General features: G+C 40.9%; 1 protein-coding gene across 3 annotated transcripts in view; it reads left to right on the forward strand.

Annotated features, from left to right (window-relative positions):
* fgf14 (fibroblast growth factor 14) overlaps positions 1–23,646 on the forward strand; it is a 95,777-nt gene extending 72,131 nt beyond the window's left edge. For all 3 annotated transcript variants that reach the window (XM_070914124.1, XM_070914126.1, XM_070914125.1), the window contains exons 3-5: positions 878–981; positions 21,616–21,814; positions 23,504–23,646. In XM_070914124.1, the coding sequence (XP_070770225.1) occupies positions 878–981; positions 21,616–21,814; positions 23,504–23,646 (446 nt within the window). The remainder of the gene's footprint in view (positions 1–877; positions 982–21,615; positions 21,815–23,503) is intronic.
* Positions 23,647–24,119: the final 473 nt, after the last annotated feature.

The following is a 24,119-nucleotide window of genomic DNA, read 5'->3' on the forward strand; positions in this document are numbered from 1 at the left end:
TTTCTCCTCCTCTCTGAGAGGGAAAGTGGACCAGGAAACAGTAGGCTTAACAGGGAGAAAAGGGTATTATTAGCTTGTTCTGGCACTGCTCCTCCAGCGCTCCAGGCTAGGTGGTTAATTTGATTCCAGTGCTTGGTGCTAACTCTAGTCTGACACTCTGAGGATGAAGAGATGTGGCACATGTCACATCTGATAGGCTGAAGGGACTTATTTAAACAGTGGGCAATGCATATAGTGTGCACAGGGGATATATCATAACTCCAAGATCAGATCAAGTGTTGGCACTGACTACTCTACATTCAATTTTACAGTTTTGAAATTGGCCAAAAGCCACCAAAAACCAGTGCAGTAGTTCTCTCAGCCTTCACCCAGACTCCAAACCTGCCAATACCAATTACTTACAGGGTCAGCAGAGGTCATTATGTGCCTTTAAGTCTCCCATATACACACACTTAATGTCCCAGCCAGGCCAATCCTGTTGTTTCTCACCAACACAAACAATAGCCATTACCTACCAGGCCCAAGGAGTCTGCTACAACAAAAGGGCTATTAAATCTGCCACGCACCAGTGGTGGCCCCAATTACAGCTACTTCTCAGGTAGCTCTGGGTGGCCGCGGCTATGCTAGGCTAGTCACGTTCACCAGCCATGCCGCAATTCATCTTCAGAGATTACCTAAATGCAACAGCTAGCAATTGTATTATCCATGCTTTGCGAAGCATTAATGATAGGCAGCTTGCATTTGGATGATGAATTACACAAATGTTTTTTTTTTTTTTCAGTGTATTTGCTGTCACTTAATATTTAGGTCTGTCAGTGTTAATGATGTTTGGTGATATTTTTATGTATGTGTGCCTGTTCATTTGTGTGTTTTTCAGCTTTGTTCAACCTTATTCCTGTGGGCCTCAGAGTTGTCGCCATTCAGTCCGTGAAGACAGGGTTATACATCGCCATGAACGGGGAGGGCCATCTGTACACATCAGTAAGCAGGCCATTCTATTCTATTGTATTGTATTCTATTGTGTTGTCAAGATATCTGAGCATGTACTTGAAAATGTACTTGATCATGTTCAAACATAAGGGCATACAAAAACCTGCATTACACACTATCATGATGCATTATGTCATATATGTGTCCTGATTGACGGAATGCTTGTATCTGTACTATGTGTGTTTTTACATGTAAAAAAATAGAGATTCAAATATAGATGTTGATATAGTTAAATTCGTCAATTTTCACAGCAAGCATGACACTATTTCCAATAAGGGGCCCTGAACATGTCTCAGATATTTACCACATTTGCAGCAGGATAATTGTATTTCACTGAAGGTTAGGGAGCAGAAATTCATACATACAGATTTCTATTCATCAGGTTAAACGCCCCCTGAGTTTTCATTCCATATGAAAAAAACATTTATGTCAGGTGACATAATTCAGGAGAAACACATATTTCGCTCCCTCACATGGGATCTGCTTTCGTGCTATTACAGAGTATATTAGAAAGTATCAATCTTTTGGTCTGTTAGTCTATACAAATGATGTAGGTGTTTGCTATTGGCATGTTTAGCATAATGTAAACCACACCTTAAATAAATGAAATGCAGAGCTGCTTTTGACCAGAGTTAGGACATCTGAGGAGCAGCCATTCTTTTTCACTTTGTAGTCACCCACTGTTATTGACTACCTCTCTTTAAAATAAACTAGGCGTCTGTGGGCTAGACGGCTGAGGGGGTGATAAGACGTCGCCCAGCACAGATAGTGCTTCTAGTCTCACTCCTCCACTCTGTCCTCTCCCAGTCATTCAAATCAATCAGCGGGGAAGAACATTGGGAGTAGTGCTCCTCTCCCAGACAGCAGTATCCATCAGACTCACTGTCTCTTCGTCCCTCTGCTGTCCTCATGTTCCTAATCCTCAGAGCGCAGAGCAGGAATTGCCATCTTATTCTTCATTCATTACCTTGGAGGTTTAGAGGGGCCAGTTCTCCTACTGTACAATGCAGCGGTATTCCAGTGGAATTTTCTAGTACTTAATCACTGCTTGACTTAAGCCGTGAAATGAAATTCATTTGAGGAGGATTGACCTAGAATCCTATGGATTTTGTTAAGGAACTGTAGGGATTATAAATTAATATTTTCTATGGGTGCTGGAGAGCAAACAAGAAGGCATCATTTTTCTGATTTGTTGATTGCACATAATCTTTTTCTCCTCACAGACACACACTCCAACACATTTGATTGTAGCGGCATACCTGCACATGTAGAGCTTTAAATTATTATGTTGATTTTCATAAGAAATCTGTTGTATTTGAGTAATTAATTCAATTAAATCAACCGGCTGTACAGGACAACATTTAAACAAACATTAAACGTACAAAACTGCAAATAAAGCATAAGGATACATTTATACATTTTATATTTGTGTGTTTCAGTGCTTCCTCTCAGAATTATTGCAGATCATTGATTTAGAATCTGTATTATGATAGATGCTCGGTACATACATAAAGAAACATACATCACAATAAAGGACCTTAAGCCTAAAGTGACTCACTATTTAAAAAACTGGCATACGGCTACAGTAAATTAAATTATGTCTCATTCCGTTCAGCAATATTTGACAACCCCACAACATACGTTTCATATCTCTGTTGGTTAGATTCAACTTGTGATCGCTGTCTCTCTTCATCCTCACACAGTGTGTGTGTTCGGCATATGTTCTTATGATTTTGCTACTCCACTTGTCACTTAATAATAATAATAACAATAATAATTGTGAGGTGTTTTTAACGCCTGGAAGTTGTTCACCAATGGTTTGGTGTTTCTGTAGTAAGCTGACAGTTGCTGTGAAAACTCACATCCAAGCGTTGATTGCCAGACCGGCTTTGTAGTTGACAAATGCTGCTAATTTGCATCAAAGCTAACTACCCCCCCCCCCCCCCCCCCTTTGCAGCAGTGTTTTATCATGACGTGTTTTTGTTATTTTGTCCATTAGCCCCTGAACATGTTTAGTCCAGGCAGAAGTGCTGTGAAGTGGGTCTCGTTGAGCCAGGTCAGGGTGTTGTGTTCCTTCAGCACAGTTTACGCTGCTCCTCTCCTCACACAGCTCCCCTGCTCCATTTGCAGCTTATTTCTGTGCTAATGTAGGTTCTGATCAGACCTCAACTATCCAGCCACCCACTCAAAGGTCTCTTTTTGCTCCTTTAGTGTGTGAATTACTCCGGTAATGGCAGCCTTGTACGATGTACTTCATCCTCCTCCCCCTTCTTTCTGCCTCTTCTATCCTCCTCTGTAAGCAAGGTACAACCACTCCTCCCATAATCACTCTGTTCCTTCGCAAACGAGGCTCTGACAGTCGACCTTTTCTACCCATTAAGGGTATTTGATTATGGTGCACTCACATTTTCAGAAACTACTTTGAAGGTTATATTAATTCACAAGAACATGTTGCTTTGTAGTTGGTGTTGTACACAGTAAATAGGGAACATCTGCAAAAAACAACCTGTTTTTATTGGGAAAAGTATTCTTTCTCAATATGGCCGTGTGTCTCTAAAGCCAGGTCATTTTTATTAACTAGAATTCACTAGAATTCTTTCTTAATATTAAATACATTACTGAGGCTTTCACCGTGATGACGTACTTTGATAATGAATAACACTCAATTTTTTTTAACAGATGAGGTGACTCAAAAGGAGAGTCCCACTCTTTCAGAGAATAGATGGAAAGCCCATTCAAGGCCTTTGGTAGTGCATCATATTCTTTTGTGTGAGGCACCCAAGGCGCAGCGTGCAGCTCGAATGACAGAGATAGCATCAAAGTGACTGTGCAGCCTGGCACAAAGGACACACCATGGAATAAAGGAGAGTTCAATCATCTCACCCCTTTTTAATCTGCTCCTCTTGTATCTCAGCCAATAAACTCCCGGCTAATTTCTCCTCCAGGCTGCTCCCTGGATCAGGCACCTCTTCTGAAATGTAATAAAAGGAGAGGTATTCTCTCAGTCTGTTGAAGGAGGTAGCAGAAACCGGACTTGGTGGTAGTCTCTAGATAACTGTTATAGAACTCTTTATGCAAAAACAGACAAATTCAAATGAGATAAAAACATAAAAGCCTTAATTATTCTGTAGGGACTGTGATTTTAAATCCCTAAAAGCAAACAAGGAAGTGTTGGGTTGTATAGTTTTGTTACACATGATGAAATGATGGTGCCAGAGAATGCAACTCCCCAGTGCTGATTTAGTTGTTGTTTTTTCCGTCCTGCTAATACAGTCTACCATCTCTCAAGTGTAAAGGTTTGGCATTTCATGGTTGGCTGGTTTTCTTTAGAGAAAGTTCCCCATTCCCTCACTTCACTGGAGTCTCTCGCTGCAGGCTTCCTTTATCAGGAGTCTGCACTTGTTAGTGCTACCTTTCATGATTGTCAAATTGACTTGCCACATCACTTGAGTGGTCCTTTTTAGAAAATGAAATCCTTGAGAGGACCAATCTGGAGCAGTGCAGTGGCTTTAGCTTCACTTGTTAGAGGCTGTATCATCAGCCATATGAACACAGAAGTCTGAGGGCATCTGTTTCCTGTAGTGCCCAATTCAGAATATATGACAGCTTTAAGGAGCTTGATGTGAGGGCTCCCTCAGTTTGCATCAGTATGAAAATGAAAGTGCATGGCGGCTGTGTGTTGGGAAGAATAGAAAAGAGCGGCTTACTCAGGAGTCAGTGGTGCAAAACCAAGAGAGTCCTTTGAGAGGTCTCAAGTCCCCCGGGTTCGGGTATTTGATATTTTCCCACCAACATTCTTATTCATCTTCCAACCTCTTAGGCCGCTTATATAATATTGCTCTCAAATGTTCTGCCTATTAAGGACACCCTCCCATGGATGCCCTTTGCTCCCTTGCTTTCATCTTCAGGTGTCTTGCAAAGACATGGCATTTCATGGGTGGAGAATTCAGTTCCACCTGATATTAAAACAACCTTTCAGTGCGAGATCACAGAAGATAAAAAAGACCAATTTGAGAGGCGTGCACATCCAGGTTTATGTTATGTCCTCTCTATCTTAATACTTCGTAGTAAATTCGTAGTAAATCCTCTCCAATCTTTTGTTTCATGATCAACTTTTGTGAGCGTTGACACCGAAGTTTGGGGCATTGACCAATAGCATACGGTCTTGACTGTGCTGACCTTTTGAAGGAATGCAGAACTAGACAGTCCAAGCTATTCTAGTTATGTACTTGCAACATATGGGGAGCATAAATAGAAATACAGACAACAACATCAACAGATTTGTGACACCTTTTCACAAGACACCAATGGGTGTACGAGCACACACGTGTGTGAATGTGTGTGTTTTAGACTACATGCAGCATTGGTGCCCAACAGATGGCTTCGTGTGAACATGTTTCATTAGTGGTGATTGCAAACCTGCCATGAATGAAAATGATCTTTTTTCACAGTCATTGATGTTTTATGGAAGGATAAACAATGAAGGTGGGGCGTCAGGGGCATCCCAGATTCTTTTAATGCAAATGGAGCCTCTGGCATTTAGATGTGAATTACTTACAAATGAAGTAGTTTAACTCATATTTGAAAAATGACATAAAACATATGGAATTAAATTAAAAACATTTGCAACAATGATATCAACAAGGAAAGTGATTCTGTATACCACAGCAGCATGAATGATTTAGCTTCCGGAGGAGGGTCAGGCTCAGAGTTGAGGTGTGTGTGTGTGTGTGTGTGGGGGGGGGGGGGGCTCATTATTTCCAAAGCGTTGCTCTCTTCTGCCTTTAATGCAGTGTCAGTGTCCGGAAGGAGGGAGAGCAGCGTCATGCATTAATGAACAACAAGGTCAGAGGTAGGCGTCAAAGCTGAACTGGTGAACTGTTGGTCGGGGCCAAGAGGAGCTAAGAATAGACGCACCAGTCCTTCAGCCAATTAATATCGCTGTTGTTATTAATGGCTTTCTAACGGATGGAGGCTCTTGGCTCGTTTATGAAATCTCACAGATCGGAAAAACACACATTGGCAAAATATTTAGTAGCCAGATATTATTATCCAGGAGTTTCGAGAGTTTTGCATCACAGCAGTGAGTTACCCACCATAAAACAGGGAGTCCCCTCACGGTGTGTTTGGCTTTACCTGTGGGGATTATGCCTCTCTGAACAATAAATCATAAATACACAACACAGCCAATTTGTCCTCTATCTCTTTCCAGGTCAACAGCTTAAGGTCTATTAATATCACATCTGCCCCTGTTCCTCAATCACTCTGTTATTCCCCTGTTTATTTAAGGCAATTAAGAGTCGACAAGTGCAGCTGTTTTCTGAATCACTGGTTTACATGACACATATTTATTATATGCAGTATAGCAGCGAAGTGGAGGAATATCAAGGAATACGTAATGGATTGTGAAAAGTCTCTGAACACTGAAAGTCCTGAACGTCACTGTCACTGTCAAGTTGTGTTCTGGAGGCTTTTTAAATAGTAAATCAGATGTTTTTGCTGTGAGGCTTGTTGCAGTATCACCTATCACCCTTTCATCATGTGCACATCTTGTAAATTAATTTTGTTGAGATTCCTTCAAAGTTCCCTTCAGTAGTCCTGGTCGACCTGTATAATATATGTAGCACAGAGTTAGTTCAGACAGAGCACTGAAGTTGTGTTTGCATTAGCTGATTGGTGTCAGCTGCTTCACTATCAGTGGCTCATTTGTTAGCTTAGCTGACTAATATCATTCAATCATACTTTATAACCACCTTTTTTGAAAGTTACTCTGCTGATTCTATCATGCGTTTGCTGATGCATCGTCTTTATGTGCAAGGAGATGATTTAACTAAGATTTCATTTCCATGTAAGTGTTTATTCAGGGGGGATTAGTTCTCCCAGCAAAACCTTTTTTGCTGCTTGAATTTCTTTGGAGTTCCCCCAAAGACCAGAGCCCCTTCTACCAAACCTAAGTGTTTAACAATTTTCTATTAATGGTAAATTCATTAAGTATCAATGACGAATGATTTTTTTCTAATTCCCATTTCTGGATTCTTCAAATGTAGCTTAACTAATTCAGGCTACCATGCTGTTGTTTGTTGTTGTTGTTTTTTAAATCCTGGATGAAGTTATCTTGAATGTGCTCTTACTTTGAAATAAAGGCAAAATGAGTAGAGAGAGTTTAAACCATGATCAGTGTTAATATGATTGGCATGCACTGGGGCAATAGATTCATGGGCAGAAGTCATTTTATGTGCATTGTTACAGGTGTTACATTTTATTCTACGTTGTGCTCCACAGTTTCTTCGCCGTTAAATGGTCGAGCCTGTGCTCTATGTTCATAGAAGCATGTTCCAGCGATATTTCTGCTCCCCAAGTGGGCTGACTTTCTACCACGGTGGCCATCAGCCAACTATCGATCCGTCAGCTAGAGCTTACGCTGAATCTCCCCCATCCATCTGGGGTAATCCTTACTTCTCTATTAAAATGGAGTGGCCAAAAACACACAAGCCGTGGTTAGTCGGTATGGTATGGATGCTGCAGAGGTGGCTATAATTTATGTGCTGCTGGCTGATAATGGGAAAGCAGGAGACAGGAACAAATACAAATACTGCATCGACTGGAGAAGGAGAGTTTGGAGAGAAAACCAGGGAGGGAACTCTGTGGGGTTTTTGCAGGGAAAGCCCTGCTGTGGTCAATATGATCAGTGTAGCATGCAGACAACCACTGCTGGTTGTCCCCATTTGTCTATTGCTCCTTCTGTTAAAAGCACTCACCATTTTGAGCAACATAAAAATGCACCATCCAACAAAACCAACAGCCTTTTAGAATCACACAGGAATGTTAATTTATTCATTTCTTATTATAGCAGGTTGAAGAAAGCCTTGTATCAAATGAGTGCTAATAAGCGTGTTCTCGGTGGCTATTAAATGAAAGGACACCAGAAATATTATTGATCCCTCACCTTTTTATGAGACAATATTTCAGGATACTTATTTCCATACTGGCGTCTTAATCTATTCATATGTGCTGTGCCGTGGTTGCTCACATATAGACTTCCTGTTAATACCTCCACATGCTTCCTGATCTCTACACTAAGTGCAAAATATTTGATCACCGCAAGTAATCATATTTTATCACTTCTTTTATTACTAAATTGAAAGTGAGTGCTTGAATCAAATGCTTTCAATCATGAATTGATAAATAACAATCCAATAAAAGATTTAAAAGCTGTTTCTGAGGGCCATTTGAAAATATTCATCAAGTAAACATCAAGAGGCTCTAATTGGTGATTGGCACACAGGGCGGATATTGACTGTGTTGTGCTTACACGTGACATCAATTATTTTTACTCTTTTTACTTATTTATGTAAAAGATATCTGTTTCTGTATTCAACACCTAATGTTTTGCAAATAAACAAAGGGATTGTTTTTTTTCTTTTTCTTTTGAGTGAAATACTTACAATTTCTGTCAGAAGCTCAGCAAAAACACCATAGCTCAAATTTACATTCACAAGTGCTGTCGCAAAGTTGAAGGATTTACAGTGGATATTTTCACAAAGCCTTCCCACACTGCAGGGGAAACAACTAGGCTTCAAGTTATTAAGTGATAGACAATCAGACTGAAATGAAAGTTTTTTAGTACAGGAAAAACACTTTCAAATAACACAAATACAAGCAGGATATCAGGGAACAAATGTTATGCCTGTTGATGAGGTTCTGATGAATGGCTCCACCTGCAGGATGGTGCCTGTCTGGTGTGGTACCCTCTCTCTCTTGTGGATAGGACATATAGTAAACCTTGATCAGGTTTAACTTACTTCTGGAGTAAAAGCTTCGATGCACAGTTGCCGGTTGTCACTCGTCACCCACTTAACCATCCGATAAGGTAACTGCAACTATTACTGCAACAGTTATACAGTAAGTTGGTGACCTTCCCAACCTAGGAAGACGTTTTTAAATTCCCTTTTTGTTTGAAAATGACATTTCAGATTCCTAGAGCTTTGAAAATTCAACAGTTTGCAGACACGAATCATTCATCCATGATGACTGTAACCCTTTCCATGTACCCTTCTAATAGTTAAACTATTTTCAAAAGTTCTTCATGTCAGCAATTAGTATCACTCACTGAGTCAGTGATTTGTTGTTTTTTAACCTGTGATCCAACCTGTCTCTTTTACCTTGAATTGGCACCAGCAACATTTATTCATGCCATCTGTTGATGTTTCCTTGTTTCCAGCGCTATTGTCTGTATTCTCTTGTTTTCCTTTGAAACCGTTTGAAAAATGCAAGACTGCGCTTTTATACTGCTTAGATTCAGGCTGCCAGTGAAAGACAAAGACATTTTTTATCGTGCATGTTTTTGTTGGTGTGTGTGAGTGTAAGTGTGAGAAACAGAAGAAGAGGAAGCGCTCAGAGCAGGGAATTCTGATTTTCATCTTTGTTCCTCTGAGACCCACAGAGGGTATGTTAGTATGTAGATATACAGATGGCGTCATTGTCATTTCTCCATGAATACATATTGCAGTAGCTATCAGAGCGAACACGTCTCGCCTGTTCACTCTATTAATGACCCTAGTTCTGGCCTAATTGCTTTCCCAGTGTGTAAATGTCAAGCACCATGCAAATACAAATGGCACACTTGTGCTTGTTGCCTCAAGAGCAGAGTAATGTGCAAATAAGCAGCGGAGAGATGAGGGCTCATATTGCAACAAGTAGTCCTCAGGAACTCCGTATCCAAACAGTAACAGGATGCGTATCACTTGCAAACTCACGTCAGATCATGCACTCAACAGTCCTCTTGGCTATCTGTTTTGTAACTCTTGTTCTGTTATCACAGTTACTCAGCCAAACCAGATGAGCCTGTTCAACCTTGTGGGAGTTTATTCTTTATGAGGCATCAGGAGGTTGGATAAAAAAAAATACCACATTGTTGCAACTGCAACCACAACGTGTTTTTAGTTCTGCTTGCAGCATGGCTCTAGGGATGGATGTGTCGGTCTTTTCACCACGTTGGTCTAGACTAAACATCAACATGCCAGCATTATCACTGTGAGTGTGCTAGTGTGCTGATGTTAGCTTTTAGCTAACAGTAGCTAAGTACAGCCTCACAGAGTTTCTCGTTTACTATAAACTACAGGAAACTGTCTTTTTGCAACAGGAAACACCCCAACTTTCAGATGTGTGGGAACATAAAATCTGATTGGAAATCAGTTTCTGTTCCTTTTGAAAAAGCCAAGTATTTTCAATGAAAATCTGATGCTCACGTGATGCTGCCTCCATGATGACATCGGGTCACTACCAAATTTTCAGTGGTTAAGTCTAAAGAACCTGCGTGAAATGTTTTTGTCTTGCATTGCTTAGAAAAGTCACAGTGAACACAGTATGCATAGATTATCCACTGGTTTTGTTTGGTCCTTGATACTATTTAGCATCAAGGAATGATTCATAAAGAGATGTTCTGGAGGGTTACGGCAGTCTTATCATGGTTCAAACCACAGAAGGACTTTTGTGTCTTGCCCATGGGGTTGCCGGTTCAAGTCTTGTTCAAGCTGTTCTCTGTTGCTGGATCAAAGTGCGTGTGTGTGTGTGTGCGTGTGTGTGTGTGCGTGTGTGTGTGTGTGTGTGTGTGTGTGTGTGTGTGTGTGAAGGATGGAGGTTCTTTTGCTGTGACAAAAAAAAGCCTTCAATGTTCTGCCTGCATGCTGGTTTAATAGCTACAGTCCTCTCTTTCCCTCCACAAGAATCCTTCTTCCTTTTCTATTTCCCCCCATGAAATGAAAGTAACATTTTATCAAGCTTCACCCCTGGAGTTATAAAAATCAATACTGTGAGAGCTCTTACAGAAAAACCTTTAAATCATGAAAATTCATTCTCTGAAATCTGAGGTAATCCTCTCTCCACTGTGTCTATGTGGCTCTTCACACTGTGAGGAGTCAGGCAACACAACAGCTACTGCAGGAACACTTGAAACTGCAAGTTCAGGCACAAGTGTGTTTGTGTTTGTGAATAATAAATAATCCATCTAAGAGTGGCACTTTTAATTAGCGTCATACCTCATGAAAAACTGTAGTTAATCAGACATCTGTGTGTGAGATCACATTTATTCTGTATGGAAACGGGATTCTATTCCTTTCTTATTCCTGGTTATGGTTCGTACACCACAGCTTCACTGCTGAGGTCAGAAGGAGTTATTGTGTGATACACCCACGCACACTCTTCCACTAAAAAGCTATGCATACTAGAAAACATGCGCATGAAAAGGAAGCTTACACTTTGTATGGCAGATGTTGCACAAGCAGATGTTGAAGATCTGAAACATCATCACACACATGTTCCTGCTGTATTAAGTAACATATGTCCAGTAAAGTCTTCTACACTTCTGCCCCCTGCACCACCACCAACAACGAAGGACTACACTCAGAGACCAAGTTCCTTGATTCCTTGATGGGGGCTGGATTGTCGATGCCTGTTGTAGCGGCAATCCGTGAAAATTGCAAGAGACCCAGCAGCTGGAAGTGTATTCCAAATAAAAGGGCACAGTAGAAGTTAGGAGGATGTTGCCTTGCAATAACCTAGAGGCCTGTTGAGATCTCAGATGCCAAAGATTATAGGGGGTATAGATTATGGAGGAGAAAAAACATTGAATATTTTGTTTGTTGGGAAGAAAGATTTTAAATCAGCTCTATAAGAGCCCATGCATGGGGGATACATGGAGAAATGTATGGAGTCCTTGTTAACATTTTTGATTAACAGCTTTCTTGGAGGACAAGCCTTTATGAAAAGCAAATGACTTCTGTGAGACTATCAGTGAACCTTAAGGAATTTCACTGTGTGATATTAAGATGAGAAATTGATTTAAAAAAAATTGTGAATAGACTTTTATAGCTGTCGTCCTGAGATGATATTGCAGAAAGGTTCTGATTAGTATTCTTCCCCATAAATTGTGTTGGATCCGTTTGATTATGATTACATGTATTGGAATAATGCATGAGAGCTTCAGACAGTACAGTGGGATTTTGATCAGCTGCAGGTGAAGTATTGACATCAGATATGGCAGGTGATGGGCAGGTCGGTTGGTTTTGTGGTTCCTCTCTGGCTGACTGGTTGAATCACTCAGCCGTCCAGATGTAGCCATGCCACATTTTATCCTCGGAAATGCTGTAATGTGGTGGGCTCCATTTATGTATGAACTATGAACTATGAACTATGTATGAGAATCCTGTCTACAAGGGAAATTATATTATTGTGATTATCCAGTATATTTCGTCAAATACTTGACACTTGCTTTAACTCACACACATAAAAGAGGTTTTGGTCCCCACCGACAAACCCTAAACGACAACACGGACATTACAGTCCTTGCCATGTCCCAAGAACCCTGTCAAACTTTTGACCCCCTGAATTATTCAGGCTCCCCTTCCCTTTAACAGCATACATAGCATCAAAACTGGTACCAAAGTTGCACTGTACCGCGTTTTATCTGCATAAACAGAACCTCTGCTGCGCCGTTCTACCCACTCAGTGCAAATTGTCAGTTTAGAGCCACAGAGTTGCCAAAAAGGCGAAAGGGCAAAAAAATGCAGGTTTGCCCGACAAAAATGGCATTGCACCTGTGTTTGCTCTGCCTCTGCTTCTATGAAAATAAAGCACTTTATCCTTCAGCCAGACGAGGGAATTATTTGTAGTTACATTGCTAAAATTCTGTTGCAGGTACAGTTCAGCTCTTGCCTAAAGAAAAGGACAATAGGTAGAGTGTGCTAAAGCCCCAAAGACACCTTTTTTTTTACGGTTTTCATAGTTCTGAAGAGCAGGACAACCCCGGCCCGTCAGATGATCCTGTGATGACATGTGGGGTTGTCTTTGAAAACAGCGGCCATTTATATCCCTACAGTGACCATGCTGGATACGTCACATTGTAATGTTTGTGTATGTGCATGATTTTGGCCTTGTAGATAGTTCACATATTGATGCATGCCTCACTTGTGTGCCTCACATACAAACACGTATTTCCTGATATCACAATTTAAGTTTGAGGCTGTCATTATTTTATATTCTATGTTGTTTTTTGTTGTCAACAACAAATCCCATGAAAAGACCAAAGCCAACACTGTGATAGGCTGGGGAACTCAAAGTACTGAGAGACAGACTGTGGTATTCAGCCCTAAGCCCATCCGTCTCTACTGAAGACGTAAATCTGTGGGAAAAGATTTGTCAGAAATATATTGTTTCATTTGAAAATAAGGCTCAGTTACTTCCTTTAACAGCTGGGCAATGTTGTTTTTAGGAAACATAATTTAAACAGGAACAGAATTATGCATTTCAGCTGCGGATTAATACGCTTTTCACGCTAGTAAGTATTTGTGGAATTGACTCTAAAGAAATATGTCACCCATTGCAAAAGTGGGTCTGCTTGATGTGTTTTTAATTGTTTGGGCAACAATAGAGGTCTGTTGTACAGAGGAACAAGATATATCAGGCTTTGGATACAGGCTTTATTAGTTGAATCAATTCATTGGTCGTTTTGGTCTTTTCATGTGACTTGATCACCAGCCTTATCCTTTAGGTTTTAGCAATGTCTTAGTAAAGTCTTTACAACTGATTGGTTGAACCCTTCAGCTGTAATAGGTTAGCCAATGAAACAGAGAGGAGCCTGAATATTTCCATTGACAACAACCGTAACAAAAATGAAAGAAGCCTCAGAAGCTCGACTAACAACAAGAACAGCAGCAATGCCACCGCTGCCACTAAAAATAAAACACCAAAGCCAACATAAGTAAGGCCACCAACACATCTAATGTTCAAATGAACACACTGACATATTTTAGGTGTTACAATATGATATGTCACAGGATGCAGAGACAACAAAAGGGACTAGTTTCTCTCTCCTCACACGCTGCAAACATTCATGTAAATGAATGCTCACTAGAGCTGAGAGCTGAGATGAGGAAGATGTTTAAGTGCAGAGAGGGAGTCAGTGACAAGTGAATCTACAAGGAGAGGACATGCACTTCCTCTTTCAAAAAAAAAAATCAAAAAAAAAACTGGGACGCTGTTCCTGAGGGTGTAAACAACACAAACAGAGCAGAGGCAGAAAAGCACAGGAGAGGAGACACCTCTTTCTGTATGTACACTGTAACTCCGCCGTACACTGAGTCTGTTTATTTCTTTTTGTGTGTACTTGGACAGGAGTGTGTGACATGTCTTACGCTTGTCAGCTTGTTGCACAGGGCAGACTCACTGGCTTGCCTGACGAGCGATGACTAGCCAATCTAGCGAAAAGTCTGGCTGCCTTGACACCAATCTGGCACCAATTTACGGCTCAACAGCAGCAGAGTGGACACAACACACACAACACAGACACACAGAGAAGTGCTTGAAACCCCACTGATCTAGGTGTGGGTGGTTGCGCTTTGTTTGTGTGCTTGCTCACCAACAGGCTCTCCTGCAATGTTGGTTTTTTTTTTCATTTAGTGTGAGCAAATCACTTTTTCTCTTGCAGTCTTTACTGTGTTCTTCTTATTTATTCCAAAGGCTTACAATGTTTGCCACTTTCCAGGCGTGGCTTTTTCGGTGTGTATTTAACCGAACTGACCCCAATGAACCCGGAGTTTGAGTATAATGTCTCCTGTTTACAACCAGTTTAGGCTGGTGCTTGTTTTTCATTGCAGCTTCAAAACCAGTCAAAACGCACCCAAATACCAGATAATAAAGAAATACCTCATTTCAAGATTTCACTTGTGACTAAAGTGCAGTTTGCATTATGTACTGTATAATCGTGGCATTAATTTTGGCTGCAGCATTAAGTTGCTCTTTAACTGAGTTTTGAGAGCATCTGTGAATATTTTGTCACTGAATTCACTTTAAAACAGTTGTATAGTCTCTTATTTGGCAAGCAGAAAACTCTTCACCAAGACAGACACCCTTTGCACATTTTAAACCCAGATCATGACCCTAAATCTTTATTGGACTTTGCATGCCACAGGTTCGTCTCCTACTGGGGATAGCAACACTTGTAACATTTCTAAGCATGGACTGTGTGTGTGTGTGTGTGTGTGTGTGTGTGTGTGTGTGTGTGTGTGTGTGTAAAATGTGCCAGGGGAGCTGTACTGGGCCAGTGTTAAAGGGTCTCTGCCTTCAGGGAAACTTTATTGAACACTTAAGTGCTTCTGGTGGCCAAAACACCTTAAAGGTGTCAATGCTTTTTGTCACCCTGTCAGTAAAAGGTATGTTTTTGCTCACTTGGGTTAAAAAAGAAGAATTGCAACAGCATGTTTAGGTGACTGTACGCAAATGATAGGATGTCTGATAGGAATGGCTGTTAAAATAAAGCCATATTTCACCCTGTAAATTTGCAGTAAAACTTCGGAGTGCTGTCTGCTGGCTCATTATTTTATGGCTGCAGGGATGAAGGTTTTATATATGCTGCATAAAACGCCTACAGAGTACAGAGGGAAATGAAAATGTATTATATCTGTATCCAGGTAACATGATGCAAAATACTTTAAAGAAGAAAACTTGATTAAATTGCAATAGTAAAAAATAATGAATTGAGTTGTTTGCTACATTTTGAGGGTTTTTATTAATCAGTTCTGTTGTGATACGACTGTCTGTCCTGTCGCAATAACAACAGCAATTAAGTTTTTGTTTTTGTTTAAACTTCTTGTAATATAAAACTCAGACTTGCTGGTGGTTCATAATCATCATTTAAAACTGCTTTTCTTCAAGTCATTCATGAAACATGGTATTATTTGCACCGCCTGTGAATTTCACAAAACCGTTGTGGCTAATAATCGTTGCAGCTCAAATCTGATACAACATATGAGTCAGTGTTGCAAAGCATGACAACATACACTTTAGCTGTCTGCAGATCCAAGTATCTGTGAAGACAAAGAGTCAAAATAATATTCCTTTGACATGGTGACTTTGAGGCTCAGCCAGGGAGTCTCCTTGATCACACTTTGACTTCTGTCCTCTGTTTTTTTATTCTGTCATAAGCAAATCGGCAGTCTGTCAAAAGCTGAATCTGTTTCATAAAAACATCACTGTTGAATACTTTAATTTTATTTTGTCAGGAACCACCTGATTGCAAGTGTTCTCAGACAAGTTATTGTCATGTACCTGTAAATATAAGCAACATTTTCACCTTTTTCATTTACTTTTTATGTTGTAATCTGGCTGTCACATATGCTTCCAGTCATGTCACGTGTATTCAGATCATTGTAAGTAAAAAAAACTGAAACTGTACACCATCTGTATACACAATCCATCCAGCTGTTTACCAGCGACTCTCCTCATTTGGTCGCTGTCTCCTCTCCCTCGTCTGGGTTTGATAATCAGACAGGTCTGCTGAAGCCCCCATTGTCTGCACACACTGTCGACGTGACTCTTATACATATGAGAGCGGCTTAGCATTGTGAATGCAGCTCAGCTTTCTGGAGGCTGACCTTTTTCCATGGATTAATAGGTTTTATGCTGGCAGCATTAATAAACAATTTCTTCGTTTCCACAGTGGGGTAGTGAGCAGTCACTCTGCATATCAATGTGCGTCCCCCTCCCCCACGCGAGCCTCCTCTCACCTGCTTTTAGGTGGTCATGCTCGGCAATCACGACCCGTTTTTTTTTCCCAAAAGATGTTTGTTTCAGAGTGACTCTCTTTGCTCTCTTGTCTTTAAATGTGTATTCACTCTTTTTCAGGGCTTTTATTTTAAACTCCCACTCTCTCCATCTGTCAGTATCCATTTGCCTCTTTCCTTTATATGTTATTTTTCTGCAGAGAGTGTATTCCTCCCAGGATCTGCCCCTTCCGCTCAAACACACTCCTTTCTCTCTCTGAGTCAATCTGTGTTGTTTTTTTTTTTGTTGCTGTGCTTTCACTTGACTGTTCATCTCGCTGCTGTCTTTTTGCTTTGGTGACTGGGGCTGATTATGTGGGGCTGAGCAGTTTTGGCCCTCACTCTGTCTGTGGCCAAGGTCAATTACGGCCTTTCCCTTTCAGAGCAGGGAGCCACTGATGTGGAGCGCCAGGCGGGGAGATCGAGTGAGAAGAAAATCGTGCATTTGGTGCCTCAAAAATGATTCGTTTCGCCCCTGGTGTGAAAGTGTGTGCTGTGTCCGAGTCTCTCTCTCCTTTTTCTTCTTCAATGTCATCCATTTTTTTTCCAAAATATTAGTTTGATGCTGGGAAGAATTATACAGCAAACAACTGTGAATGTAAAGGTAATACTGCCACACACATTTTCTCTATGGTTTGACCGCTCTGTTGAAATGATCCCAACAAGCTCCTCTTATTGACGACATTACAACAAAATACACCAGCGCTGCCATTATACAGTCATGGCTCACATGAAGATCATATTCAGCAGATCAACATGTGTGTGACATTTCTCTCAGACATTTACTGTTTGATCATCAACGATATAAAATTTAAGGAGGACTGGTGGTGGATGTTATTAGATTGATGACTGTATGCGATGCCCAGTCGACATTTACAAATGATCACCTTTATTAGGTTGTATGACAAGCGTGTTAGTTAACTGTTGCCTATTTACACATCTAGGAGACATGGAGCAACATTAGCATTCATTTGGAGCGGTTTAATAATGAGCTAAAACACTCGTACAGATGAGGGCAACTACAGAGATGGTTCATAGTTCTCTGTGGCTTTGTCACTTTAAGCGCCCGCTTTCACATTACACATCATTATTTGATCCTGTGTTAATTTAAAAGTGTTGATTAGCACAGCTTTAAGGCAAATAATTGGTACAGTCAATAATGTGTTTGCACCTTTGTGGCAACAGTCTGGGGAAGGGCCTTTGCTGTTTAACACAACAATGTCAACTCACACAATACGAGGTCAATGATATGGGTGCAATATGTAGTTGTCTATATACTTTGTTTGGGTGTCTACATACTTTTGGCCATGTTGTGTGTAATGAAAGTCAAAGAAATTATTGTATAATATGAATTATCAACAATTTCTGACACATGAGTGAATAATCATTAATCACAAATGAGGAAAACTGACAAAAGCAAAAGCTCTTTCTTGTTTTCTGACAAGACAAAGGAAGAACATGATAAAAGCATTCGTCTTGTCAGTGATATTTGACACGCTTAAAATGCAATCAACAAACAATGTGTCTGCAGTCAGCTGCCTTCGCTGCTCTGACCTTCAAATCAAACTGATTATGGTGACTGACAGTGTTACATTTTTTGCTCAGCATCAAGCATCATTCCACAAACAAACCACCTCCACTTGCTCTGCCTCTGTAAACAAAGACAGACTTTTTGTGCGTCTATGTGAAGGCGTTTGATTAGCCACAATTATGGCCTTGGCACCAGCTTGTATGATTACTTTGACTGGAGGCTGTTTTGTATGTGCCGTACAAGTAATCAGCGCTGGGCTAAACCTGGACCAGCATTGAAAATGTTGTGTCTAATTACAGCAGCCAACCAACCTGCGGCGCAGCTCACCTGATGAGGAAAAAGTAGAATTAATTACCTAATTGAAGCAACTCAGGGAACCATGAAGGTAAAACTGTTTGCCTTCTAATCGGCTCAGCAACAGAGTTTGCTTCAGCATGAAAAGAGCATGTTTAAACCTTCTTTCAGAGAACAAAGGTTATTTGGTTTAACAAATGATGCAATGACTGTGAAGACATTTTGTTCTGTGTTGTTGGCTAGAAATCACCCAAGCGAGTTTTTTTTTAAATCTTACATTATTTGGGATGCATTCAGTGGCACGTGCTGTGTACAGTGTGTAATGTCCTATTCTGTCACCGGTCCAGACAGGACACAGACCTCCCTTTCTGACAGCTTTGACATAATAAGCAGCCATTTGATAAACTGCTGCTTGCCGCTGACACACAATAAATCCTAATGCTCACCACAAAATGAATAGCGATGGGGTCGAGCCTGTGCATCATCCAGAGGGAATGTTTATTTATTTGATATTAAACATGCCAGACGGCCTCGTGCTCAGGGTTTTTTCATGTAAGGCTGCGTTTTTATTGCTTCTGCCTGTCAGTGGATTGTCTGCTCAGCTGCTATGGAAGCAGCATTAATAGTTTTGATCTTAATCCCTACATTTGCCACTAGAATAATTCTCTTGTGTAATGTAATCACTGGCGAGACAGACTAAAGTCGGCATGTAGGATTTCCCAACACATATCTCACATAACAGATCACCACTCTGACCTCTCAGTGCCGGCACTGACAGTTTGGACTGTTTCTCACTGTAATTGCAGTTTTGTGACATCTCAGCTGATGCTGTTGTTATGCATCATGCATTTGTGCCTTCCACTCGGAAATGCCCACGAGTCCTAAATCAAGGATAGAGAGGACACTTAAAATACAGCCGGGTGCTTCTCAGGATCATTATGGTCATCCCAAGTGTCTCTCCGCTCCTTCCTGCTCAGCTCTGCTTTCAGCTGAATACTGTCTGGAGGATAAGCTCTGACAGGAGTAATTCACCAAAGGGCTAATTACACCATAATCATGGCATGGTGTGTCCTGTCTTCAAAACGGAGCTTTTGAGGTACAGGAGATTTATAAAGAGAGAGCCGCACCATAGTAACTATAAAATAATATAAATCACTATGAAGTCTGGTGAAACATGGAAATCTTACTGAGAGTTATTATTGAGAATTAAAGTAATGTTACATTTTTCTTTAGGGATGGTCAGTCAGTCAGTCCGCCACTTTGGTCCAGACTGAAATATGTCAACAACTTTTTGACGGATTGCCTTGAAATGTTATACAGACATTCACAGTACTCAGAGGAGGGATCCTGTGCACTTTGGTAATCCTTTGATTTTTCTTTTTGAACCGCCATGAGATTGTCCTTTTTGGCTTTAGTGAAATGTCTCGACTACGGGATGAATTGCCCCAATATTTGGTACAGATGATCGTCGTGCCCACCGGGTGAAGCCCGCTGACTTTGGGGATCCCCTACTTTTCATCAAAGTTTTTACTTAACTGTTGAAATAGCTTAACATCTACTTGATGGACTGGAACAAAATTTGATACAGTCATTCATATCCCTCTCAGGATGAATTGTAATAACTTTGATGATCCCTTCATCAGGTCAGAATTTTACTTTGGTTAATGCTAATTGGCAAATATTTACTATGAACTATGAACATGGTAAACATTATACCTGCTAAACATCAGCCATGTTAACATTGTCATTGTAAGCATGTTAGCATACTGACTTCAGAGTTTGGCACAAAGCAAAGCTGTGTGTGTCCGTCCTCACAGGGCTGCTAGTGTTGCTGTATAATCATGTCAGTTAAGGGATATCAGTTGTTAGGCATCAACACACAGGCTGCCACCATGTTTAGTATAATCTTCTTTCACATTTACCCATATCATTTAAACACAACTGAGTCAAAGAGGTACACTTTTTTTTTAATCTTCAGTCATCAGAGAGCTTGTTTGATAAGATTGTGTGTTTATTTATTTTGATTTAGCATAGAAATTCATTTATAGTGTACTGTAGGTTGGAAGTTTACACTAGATACAACAAAAGCATCCTAAACAACCTCAATTTTGCTTATTTGTCGCAAAGAAATTAACCTATTCTTTATTTCGGCTCCCTCAAGAAGCTTCCTTCTCCAGAAGACTCCAGACCCTGACATTGAAAACCACGACAGTGTGGATGTGTCTGAGGATTTTTACATGTACTGCCAGTAGTTCTATGAACCAGCCTAGTGTGAATCGCTCACAACAGATGTGGTGAAACTCTCCATTGTGATGAGTGCGCTTTGATTAATACACCCCGATGAATGCCTTTTATTTTTAGCCTGGCAGGGCAGACAATGTGGAAATGCTTTTTATTACCCTTCTGGTTGGAGATGAATGGGCAACAGCAGAGAGAGATGTGGCGCCTCGGTGTTCATTCGTCATTGCCAGATTGAGGTGTAAAGGATGGAGGAGTCACTTGATTAGTTCTATCATTATTCGTACAAAGTTCAGAAGGCAGTCATAGACAAATTGCTAATGGAGACATAATATTTGGGAAGAATGATTTCCTTTGGGTTTTAGCAATTTAAAAAAAAAAAGGGAAGGAACAAGCCTGGCGTGTCTAGCTAGACATGTGGGGGGGTGGGGAAGTGCTGATATTTCCAGTGCTGAGGTGCTGGGGTCAATGCCTAACAATATATACTCTCTGCCAGGAACACGAGCTAATTGACTAAACGAGTCCTCTTACATCTGATGTCAAGGTTAAGGCCAAGGAGAGAATGAGAGTTGCATTTCATCAGAGCAGGTCATTAGGCTCGGCGTGAATTGGACATGATTATAGCGAGATAGACTCTGCAGCGCTCACCCTTTTCACGACAGGTGGAAGTATGAAGTCCATTTCACCTGGCGAGGCAGTTTCTGCGCCTGCCATAACATTGTTCTATACATTGTGAGCGTGAAATAAAGGTGGCATTTGTCCTGTGACCTCCATGAAAGTTCAAATATAAATTATGAATCTGACATCCATTTCACTCTTACATAATACGAACCATGAATTATTTATTTGAGTCCACTGGAATGTCTTCCACGTGTTATACTGATGAAATCTTCTATGTATTGTGTTTGGTTTGAAAGAACCCTGTTCTTATGATCTCTGGTCTGGTGCTTGTGTCTGTCTCTGCAGGAACTCTTCACAGCGGAGTGCAAGTTCAAAGAGTCTGTGTTTGAGAACTACTATGTGATCTACTCGTCCATGTTGTACAGACAACAGGAGTCGGGGAGAGCTTGGTTCCTAGGGCTCAATAAGGAGGGCCAAGCCATGAAGGGGAACCGAGTGAAAAAAACAAAACCAGCTGCTCACTTCCTGCCCAAGCCATTAGAAGGTATGTGCTGTAGTAGACAACATTTTAAACTGCACAGAGGGTTAGTGTTGATGTGGTAGGCAAAGGCATTTTTGTTCTTATTTTTCAAATAATTCTAAAAAGATACTAGAAAAGTCTGGGAATGTATCGTTCTTTCATTTTTATATTAGGATAGGTGTGGCGATATTCTAGATTTTTCTTTTTGTCAACAATTTCCATGAAAAGACCAAATAGTAGTCAGATAAATAGTCTCTGATAAATGTATTATTTCCTCCCGTTTGAGTATCATGTGCTAAAAACTACAGTGCCCAGCTGTTTTAGGAAATTACTGAGCCTTTTAAAACAAAAATAAAAAAAAATCAAAGGATACATTTGTGACCTTTTTTGAGGGCTGAGAGCCAGAGAGACAGGCTGATGGACTAACACATTATTGGTTTTAGTCTTTTCATGAGATTTGTTGACATTAAGACACAAACTGAACATCCCCAGCTTTCTCCTTTAAAGGCTCAGATCAGCCAAATCAAAAAATAACATATTTTCTCAGTTTCACTTTTATGTGCAGAGGTTTTGAGATATCAGCCTCTGAAAGTTGTACAACCATCACATTGGGGTGGCAGCAGAGCTCTCACAGATGGATTTCTCATATAGGCATACAAAGCTATCTGCCTGAGCAGTTTTCACTTGCAGTAGGGGATTTTTTTTTAAATAATGCAATGTTTTGGGAGAGCTGACCTTCACAAAAAAAAGGTGAAAGTCAGATTCTTTAAATGATAATACAAGAAGGTGCAGTATAAGAACACAGTTTAACAGCTTTCTGTCTTGTTTTGTTTTTACTTAGAGGGACTCCAGGGGCATAATTAGCATTTCCTCCCCATTTTCTCTTTCAGTTTTTAGTACCTGAAGCAGTTTTTCAGCTGTCAACATTACCAGAGACCTTGTTACTGTAAACGATGGCATCTTTTTGCAGCAGGAAACATAATGTTTAGGAGGAGACATAAATACATCTGGATATATTTGGATTAAAAACAATAAAAAGTGAAAACAATGAGCATGACTACCCTTGTTACATTACAAGACAGACGTCCCATACCATAAGACATGGTCCTATTCTCAGTAATGGTACAACTATACCATTATCTGTTTGACATAGCTTTTCATTTATGTGCTGATTCACTATTTTGCTGCTGTAAGCATACAGTGTGGGAGGCAGGACAGCTCTGTAAGTGCAGTATGAAATGTTGACCGTCCAGCAGATGCCACCATCACTCTCGTCAGCCACCAGCCTGATTGCTTCCCATCATTTAAACATGGAATCAAGTTGAAGTGTCCTGTCAGGACGGTAATACAGCTGTAGTCTAGGGGCTGTAAAGTGGAGGATAATGAGACACTTTTCGCTGTTTTGTTGAAAAGCGTGTGCTTAGATTCGGAATCAGCCCTGACAGAGACAGAAGCAAGTCAGGATGGTAGCATGGAGCCCATATTTAAGAAATGTATTAGCTTTTTTCCATGTATATTGCAGTATGTCAGGTTTTGAGGGATTTTTGTCTGTATAAAAACGTTTGAAAAAGGAAGCAACAGCAAGTATTGTTACTGCATATGTGCTCCTTAAATAGTTTTAGACAGGCAAACTCAAAAGTGCAGTAAAGAGGTTCTTGCTAACAGCTTCTTCCGTGTCTCTCTGCTTTCTTTCCTTATCGTCTGCTCCTCCAGTTGCCATGTACAGAGAGCCATCGTTGCATGATGTTGGAGAGACAGTGCCCAAGGCGGCAGTACCTCCCAGTAAAAGCACAAGTGAGCCGGCGGTGATGAACGGAGGCAAACCTGTCAGCAAGCCCGACAAGCCCACCACATAGCCACACTTGACCAGTGCCCAGTGTGTGTGTGTGTGTGTGTGCGTGTGTGTGTGTGTGTGTGGAGGGGAGGGGGAACGTGACGGAGGCAGGGCTTTCCCCCCGTCTAGACTCCTACTTTCTCCTGTGAATCAGATCCAGGCGAACCTCCCTTCCTCTCTCCTCTTGCTCCTCCTCCCTCTTCCTCCGCCTCGTCCTCCCTTTCTCCGGCTGTCTCAACACGGGCGGATGGATTCTGAGGCGGCTGAGTTTCTCCAGCACACGAGGGAAGAGGACCTCTGATCATGGAATGCCTTTAGATTCCTCTGAAACTGTGAGAAGTCATGTGAATAACGCGTTTCACAACCACGCTCGTGGTACGTTGCTTGCTGATGGTTCATTCAAGAAACCTTCCCCCTCTCCATAATGCCCTGTTGCAGCGGAGTCTGTGTACCTTCAGATCTATTTTCTATACCACAGTTCACCAGCTATGTTCT

The sequence above is a fragment of the Enoplosus armatus genome, chromosome 11 (genome assembly GCF_043641665.1).
Source record: "Enoplosus armatus isolate fEnoArm2 chromosome 11, fEnoArm2.hap1, whole genome shotgun sequence".
Taxonomy (NCBI): domain Eukaryota; kingdom Metazoa; phylum Chordata; class Actinopteri; order Centrarchiformes; family Enoplosidae; genus Enoplosus; species Enoplosus armatus.